At 33.5% G+C, this 8,917-nt stretch overlaps 1 protein-coding gene across 1 annotated transcript in view; it reads right to left on the reverse strand.

Annotated features, from left to right (window-relative positions):
• Positions 1 to 2,219: 2,219 nt before the first annotated feature.
• TMEM170B (transmembrane protein 170B) overlaps positions 2,220 to 8,917 on the reverse strand; it is a 29,588-nt gene continuing 22,890 nt past the window's right edge. Inside the window, exons 2-3 of the mRNA XM_027873377.1 lie at positions 6,029 to 6,199; positions 2,220 to 3,324 (exon numbers count right to left, since the gene is read on the reverse strand). Of these exons, the coding sequence (XP_027729178.1) occupies positions 3,194 to 3,324; positions 6,029 to 6,199 (302 nt within the window). The 3' untranslated portion in view covers positions 2,220 to 3,193. The remainder of the gene's footprint in view (positions 3,325 to 6,028; positions 6,200 to 8,917) is intronic.

Here is an 8,917-nt window from a genome sequence, read left to right on the forward strand (position 1 = left end):
GTTATTTAAAACTACTCAGCATTAACTTGGGCAACTGCCCTAATGGACAACAATAAACTTGAACAGTTTGTAGCTTATATGGTGAGTTTTGCCTATGGGACAGAAGAAAGACTAATTCAATACTTGGTATTCATTAACTGCTTAGATAGGAAACCCTCTTCATAGTAAACAGGATTTCCCAAATATTTGTGAAAAGGGTGTGCCAAGTGCAAGAAATACAATTCAAACTGGAGGATTTCTGAGGAGTGGGAATAAGGAAAACATAGATAGTCAATTTAAAAGGTACAAGCTGTAGGAAAATGAAGATGTGAGCAAGTAAAATAAGGATGCTTTTGCTCTATCATGAAAACAACCTCTTACCACTACTAATTCAGGAAATGTTTTCAAAGTACAAATATTTCAACTAAATTCAAGCAATTCTGAAAGATTTAACTCAATTGATTCACTAGTCAAATTATCCACTAGAACATGCTCCTGTGTTTAAGAAACAATTTTAAAACAACTCTTCAATTATAGCAGCCTTAATTGTTTACATAATACAAACCTCTATGGGAGATCAACTAAGCTAAAAATTGTCACCACAGAGAAATGGCTATTAGAACAACTGACAAACTCACATTAATCATCTGCTTTAAAAAACACTAAACACAAGCTTCACAAAATCACAGTAGAAATCAGAACTGATAATATAGTAAAATAAACATAACTTAAAATGGGGAAAAAAGCATACCTAAAACATCTTGGTAATGAGATGACCACAATAAACCTATACAATGAACATATCCAATTATGTATCTACACTACAATAAAAACAGGAATTGGAAACCTCTTTGGTCTGTTTCATAAATTCAACTAGGTTAATATTATTTTTTTATTATAGAACATATGCCCTTATTGAGCATGTTACAATGTGATCATCTTTAAATTAAAGTGAAAATGCATTAAAACAAGTTAATTTTCGGTGTTATGTTTTTTTCAAAAAAAAACTTCAAAATGTGACTGGTGATATCTAATAAAAATGGGGACCTATTTTTACTAATTTTTGGAATAACAAACATAAAGAAAATATATCCTATCTTAAAGAGAAGAAAAACCTTTTCTAATGGACTTAGAAAAATTATTTTAGGTTAGTGTGCCTAAAAGGGCACATCTCTGTAATTAAGAGAGGATAAGGGGAGGCAGCAGGGTATACTGAAATGGGAGTCAAGAGACCTGGCTTAGTTCTGGCTTTATCACTAATGATAATTGCAACCAAGAACAAGTCACTTTACTTCTTCACTTATGAAAATTGGGGTTTGCTTAGATGATCATTAAATTCCTTTGAAGTTCTAATAATCTATCAAAATAAATTTACATTTACTATTATGCTGAAGTATTTCTATTTATAGATCAGACTCATATGTTCCATTTCTACAGATTCCTAAACTACAGGGTTAAGACAGTTCTACCCCCAGCAACTCTTTTGTTCACATAAATTATTAAATTTCCATTTTATTTTTGTTCTGCTCAGATTTTTGATGACTTGGGTTTTGAGGAAGGATAGAAGAAAGATCATTTTTTTTTCAAAGTCTTGAATGGGGTTTGTAGTAAGCTTAACAACCAACTGGAACTATGCTGTGGCCAGAATGCAATGCATAAATAATTTGGGAGATTATCTATCATTTTGTATCTCCTGAAATTTACTTCTCTTCCCATTAGCACAAATTATCAGTTATCTATAAGTGTAAACGGTACAGAACATTTCAGCAGAAGGCAGATTTAAGTTCTGTCATCTTCCTGTTTTCCTTATTTTCTAACCTCCTATAAACAATCACTTAAATTCTAAAGCCTCTTAAACTGTTTTGTACTAAGGACATGTTGCACGTGCATACCATCTTAATCCTTGAACCTGAAAAAAGAAACAAATCTTAAAACACCTGACAGTCACACTGAAAGTACAAGCTCAATTCAATAATGGGTTAAGCAGACAGAAATCACATAATTTTCCAATTATATTATCGATAAACTGTATTTCAAACACTATATTCAGCAGAATTATGATGCTGCCCTATAGTCCAAACATGATTCTCCCACCTCCACCCCCCACCTATAGTCTTTACTCATCTACAATGAGGTCTTTTTTTCCCCACTGCCTAATTTAGGCCATGTGTTACAGTTAATGCTTCTGCATGAAAAACTTTTAAAATGTTGCTAAAAATCAAGATTTAATTGCAACAAGTAGTGTAATCCCACTGCAGTATTAGGAAAGAAAAGTTTTCCTATGAGATACATAGCAAATACTTTCTTTAGAAGGGTTAAGGTATGCAACATGCATTTCAGATTTGTTTTTTTACAAAATTTATTAGAAACAGTTCAAATTATATTTCTGTGCATACACAAACTGTAATCCATGTCTGACTAACAAAGTCTCTGACTTCTGGATATAAACGGATAGGATACATATATATATATATATGTGTGTGTATATATATATATATATCTGTGAGGGAAAACCATTAAAAGAGATTTATTTCAGATAGTGAAAATTGTATCACACAGATCTACTTTATGAGTCTTCAAAACGGTTTAGAGCCTTCCATGAAGTATTTTTTCCACATAAATTAATGCAAATCGCAATTATCCTTAGACAGTTATACTAGATCCCTACATCTCTGTAATGCTCAATATTAAAAATCAAGTACTATGTGCCCATGATGAATGGGTAATTGAGCATTCTTACTGGGATTTAGTATTAGAAAAGTTAGTCTTGCTATTTACCTGAATTCAAGTGAAATACGTTCACAGCGATCCTCTACTTCTATACTTGCAAGTCATCCACATGATCAATGTTTAAAAAAAATTCAAGTTTGGCACATATCAGTTCTTCAGAAACGTCCCTGTACTTTATCACAACACTGTTAAGAATAATGATCATCACCATGTTACCCTGATTGGCAGCTAAACAAGGTGCTGTTTTCTTGTAGCTTCCTTCACATCCAGTGGAACAGTTGCACCTTGCCTGGGACAGAGGCACGTAAGGTGCGATGCAGTAAGTAGTGCCACATCTTGGACACTAGAGGGCAGTCTTTTCCCACAGCTCAAGGCATCTAGACAAAGGGCACAATTCACATTCTCACACAATTTCTTATCCACTTGCCACTGGAACTACTTTCAGGGAATCTGCACGTGCATTTCCTCATATCAGCTGAGAAGTTCAAAGTGTTGCAAGGATCCTCGAAAAGGAGATGATTAACGTCAGTACAGTCTGTCCAACCCCTAACACCAATGCTTCCAAGGGAGCCATGTTTTTTCCTGCTACTCTATAAATGCCAGCTACTGCTGCACCTAAAGGAGAAAGAAAAGAAGTAAAATGACATGCTAATTTATTAAATAATAATATCTGTAGATCCAATTATAATTTAATTTTATTCATTCACAGAACAAAACATTAATTTCCAATTTTATAGAGTTTAAATGGTAAATAACTGGCAAAAGGTCTTAACCTTTCTATTAACATTTGAAATTACAGGTTGAAGAGACAAGTTTTTCTCCAAGATTTCAAGATCTATGATTACAAAACTATATACCATAGATTTCAAACTGGAAAAGACTGGAGACAATCTAGCACGCCACCCTGATTTTATAACTGAGGCCCAACGAGTTTAATTAATATGCCCATAGTCACACAACTACAAGGTGGCCACGAGAATCTGAACCTAGGGGTCAAGACCCCTAGAGTCTAGTGTTCTTTAAACTAAACTGCACTGTCCTCTTCAATAACAGCTGATGTAGTAGTTTTGGATTGTCATTACAAACAAAACTCTAAATGAATACTATATTACCAAAGATAACATTCAAATGATTTTAAAATTTATATACTTTATAAAGAACCTATGATTTAATCGATTTGGGTGAATCTGTCTACTGATGCTGACCAAAACTCAATGCCTTAGTAGAAAGCATTCATGAATTTTTCTGGCAAAAAAAAAGTCTATCTGATGTCCAAAGTTCTGGCAATCAGCCTCTCTGAACTTAAGCTGTTCCTTGAGGCGGGAACATTGGAGGAAAAGATGTAGTAGAATCAATGACAATTTGCTGCCAGGTCCATATTAGAAGACTTTTTTAGTTAAATGGATCTGCTACTTTTTGAATTCATATGACATAGTCTTCAAGTGCCCCAAGCTCACTGTAATTCAGGCATGAGTAAATTTTAAGTATTATAATACTTCATATCACATATTTCTTTAAAAGTAGATAATTTACATACACTATGACAACTTGGTCAACTATAACATTCATTCCATTACCCACCTTAGTGTCACAGTAAGAGCACTGGATTTTGAGTCAGGCAGTTCTTTGTTCAAATACCTGCTCTGTGACTTACTTGATGTATATGTGTGATCTTAAGCAAGTCAACCCATCTGACCCTGAGTTTTCTCATTGACAAAAATGGGGAATCTAATCCTTTCAAAGAGTTCTAAGACCCACTGAATTAATGTACACAAAGAACTTCATGACCAAGAGGTATTATATCAGTGCAGTGAATTAAGAATCAAACGACCTAGGTTGTTGCTAGTCCTTGAACCTATGCCCTTAGACAAGCCATTTAACTTCTCCAAGTTACACATGTAAAGAATGATTACTATGTTAAATTTTCCTAAGTATCACATTCAATTAAAATGGGTCTGTTTTTAAAAATCCAACAAAGACCTCAGAGCAACCGGTAACCACATCTCCAGCCTCTTCAAGACAAAAATAAGATGGGGATCCTTTAGAGGACAACAATTTAAGTGAGTAGCTTTCACTTTTCCAAAGATTTGTTTATTAAAAGTGTCTTACTGTCTAGAAGTGGTTCAAGCATTAGTATAAGCTCAAAAGTAATTCAGTAAACACGATCAAGTTTAGCATGTTTTCAAAACATCAATGAAGCTTCTGAACATTCTGAAGCATTCTGAGGTGAATTCAGATAACAAAACTAAGCAAAGTCTACTTTTACACAAGTTAAAAATATATCAACATGATTCTCCACTGTCTATTCAATTAAGTCTAAATTCCATAGTGTGATACTTACAAACCCTAAACAATATAGCTCCAACCAAACTTTGACTACTCTGCCTATGCTGAAATATGCCATATACTAGCCTAACTCCACCATTCTCAAATTGCTTCTGAGGCAACACAGATGTTGTTTCCCTTGCTTAGAGTGGCATTTGTACCCCATTTCTACTTGTAGAACACTAACCCATCCTTCAAGAAGCATCTCAAATTAATGACGTCTTTCCTGATTTTCCTCACTAGGATATGACAATCTCACTACCATCAATTATTTCAGCACACTGTAATAATCCTTTACCACTTATTACATTCTACGTAACACTGTAGTTATTTGTGCATATCCTGCCTCTTTCCTTCAATTCCTTTAGGGTGGGAACTGTGTCTTTTATTATTTTTGTATCCCTGATAGTGTTTAGCATAATGTGTTGCACTGAAGATATTCAATAAATATTTGAGTTGAACAAATGACATAAAAATAAAGGCTTTTTTTAGTCCCTACAATTCATTGAGCTAATTTCTCCTTCCCATTACACCACGGAACTTTAGTTTTAAGACAAAAGTTGGAAGAAAAATTCTACTTGCATTTGCATCTTTTACAGAAACAAGTGATTCATTCTGAGTTACACAATTATTAGCATCACAAATCCTTGAATTCTAGATGTAATATTTCTCCCAGAAGCATAACTATTTACTGAGTTCCCTTAAAGTTTCAGTTTTGGGGTTTAAATATCTCCTGTTTGGAGGAAGAGCAAATATAGCTATCGCCCCAGCTCAATGTTCCTATTTCCTCTGGGATCAAAAGTTTATTGGGAGGTCAACAACCCCGCTCCAGAGCTAAATATATATATATATGTATGTATATATGTATATGTATATATATATATATGAAAAAGACTGTACTATTAGTAGGACATGAAAATTGACCATTACAGTCTTGTCGAATTTTTTGAAAAAATTGTAAGGTTAAATTGTATTTTTACACAAACCAACTTACTGGTTATCATTGCTCCTGTTACAGAAGCCAGAAATCCAATGCTGACCACAATGACAGAGATGACTCTTCCCTGCCTATGTCTCTGTAGCATAACAAACATCAATACTCCTGCAGCACCATGGACAAAGAGAGAAGAGAAGAGAGCCCACAGAAAAATCCAGTACCACATCTCTGAAAAGAAAATCAAAACAATGTTAGTTTTGATGAATGATTGACGCAAAATAGGTATCTTAAAGTTGCAAGACACAAAATGAACTCAAAAGTACCAAATAAAAATATATGTAAAATGTTTTTCAAACTTTAAAGTGATTATATATGTTAGTTATTATTACCATCTACATCCTTGTTTACTAATTTCTATTATTGTGAAAAGAGATTTTTAAAATTATTTTCTTGTTCTCTTTTTACAATAATAGAAATGACAAAATATTTGGAAATCAATCTACTTAGGAATATAAAAGATCTATATAAGAACAAGTATAAAACTATAATAACCAAAATAAAAGACAAATAGCTAGGAGGATAGTCAATGTTCTTGGATAGCAAAATTTCAACAATCCATAAATCAATCTACATATTTACTATGACGCCAATCAAAATACAGAGAACTTCCATAATGAACTAGACAAAATCTTAACAGAACTTATATGGAAAAACAAATTCATAAGAATGTCATGGGACACACATGAGAAAAGTTGATGAAGTTTTAAAACATACACTTTAAAATGCATTACAAAGTGGTTATTTTCAAAACTCTCTGGAAATAGGAAAAATAGAGAAATTTATCAATGAAACAGAAAAGCTATGCCATTCATCCAACCAAATGAATACAAAAGATTAGTGTTTGATAAACCTACAGACAATAATAACTGGGGAAAGGATTTCCCCCAAATTCCAAATTCTGCAAAATTACATTCTGGGGAATTTGGGGATAAAACAGGGAAAGCTGTCTAAGCCTTGCTGTTAGGGCTTTTTTTGGACCTATGATGTGTAAACTTTAGATAAGCTCCAGATACATGCAATAATACAAGCAGAACTCCAAGAGTGCTGATAACTTTGAGATTATGTGGCTATGTTAATGAACTAACCCCAAGGTAACATGGATTAGAGTTAAGTCTGCCCCCCACCAAAACCCTACAGGGGTGGGGAACCTGCAGCCTTGAGGCTACATGTGGCCTTCTAGGTCCTCAAGTGCAACCCTTTGACCGAATCTAAACTTCACAGAACAAAGTATAGTGCTTTACAATTTGTCAATGTACTTCGCTCACAACATTCCTGTGAGGGAAACAGCATAAGAACAAATTTGTTCTGCTCTAGAAAAATGAGACTCCAACTTCCTACCCCTTAAGCACTCTTCCATCTCCTAAGGGTCCATGCTTTTCCAGTGCTCCCATCATAAATTATTTTCCCCCTTCATTCTCTTCTCCACACTGCCTTGCCTTACTCCATGACCCCAATCTCCCTTCATACACCATTTGCCTCAGTATCCCTGCCCTTTTGCCACTTGTCTCTGTACTTTTTGAGCTGTTCACTCTGTTCCCTCTGTGCTTTATTAAACTGTGAATTAAGCATTAATGCCCACTGCCATCATGGTTTTTCCCAGCAAGTATCATTTCATAATTCCATAAATTAATAAGCAATTCAAGTGCAAAATGAATAAATGGCAACAAGAAACTTCAAAAAGAGATGACATATCGTAACCATTTGGGAAAAGGTCAATTTCATTAATAACGAAAGACATAAAAATAAAAACAACTCTGTGGTACTACTGTACACTCATCATAGTGACAAAGAAACAAAGAAACAAGAAAACAAAAAAGAAACAAAACTTACATCTGGTAGAGTAGTAAAGGAAATAGGCACACCTGTACATTTCTGATTGAATCACAAACTTGCAGCATCTTTTCAGAAAGCAATCTGGCAGTATGCAGTAAAAGCTAGAAAAATAATCATGCCCTATCACCCAGTAATTCAATTGGTAAGAGATCTTGAAAGTGTTATCAAAATCAAAAAGAGCTATTTGTTCAGAGATCTTCAAAATAGCATTTTTATAGTTTCAAAAAACTATAAAGAACCTAAATTCCAACAACACGGAAGTAGTTAATTAAACTGTGGTACATTAACATGACCAATTAATGTACTATAACATAAGAGTATCAAGTAGAAAGGATACAAAAAAATCTGGAGAGACATTCATGAAATAATAACAAACAACAAACAATACCTATGATCATATAAAAGGAAAAGTGAATAATAAAGAATTCTGATGAGTTCTTGAAAGGAGTGATTATTAAAATGTATGATATTTAATACACTGAAATTAAATGTAGTTACTAAGCAGATTAAACTGGTTGTAATGATGTCAATGCTAAACTTTTATTAAAACATTCAAATAAAATACATGTTTTATAAAATGGTACATTTTCAAGGAATAGGGTGGGAAACTTCAGTATTTGATACATTATAAAAACAGTTTTCAGATTCTGAAGGTCTTTTTCTATGTGCATGATTCCTACAATAACATGACATTGCTGCACAAACACATGAAAAAAGGTACTTAATCTATTAAGTCAAATAATGATATACAAAGAAGATGAAGACAGATTAAATGTGAGTTAAAATTAAAGCTAGTTAATTCTGTTCAAAGCTCTGAAAATTTAAGGAATCTGAGACAACATGAAATGCCATAATTATTCAAAGTTCCATTAAGCTTAGCACTTTCTCTGAAAGCAGCAAAAGGAGACTTGTATGAAAATGTTATTACTTGTCCTGCCCTCAAAAAAAGATTAGGTTCTTACCCTAAACTTCCTTAAAAAGTCATTATGAATCTATCTGTACACACATGACTTATTCCAAGTGATTCCTGACATTGTCTTCAACCTACGTGAT

The sequence above is a fragment of the Vombatus ursinus genome, unplaced genomic scaffold, assembly GCF_900497805.2.
Source record: "Vombatus ursinus unplaced genomic scaffold, bare-nosed wombat genome assembly UNPS02000577.1, whole genome shotgun sequence".
Classification (NCBI taxonomy): Eukaryota; Metazoa; Chordata; class Mammalia; order Diprotodontia; family Vombatidae; genus Vombatus; species Vombatus ursinus.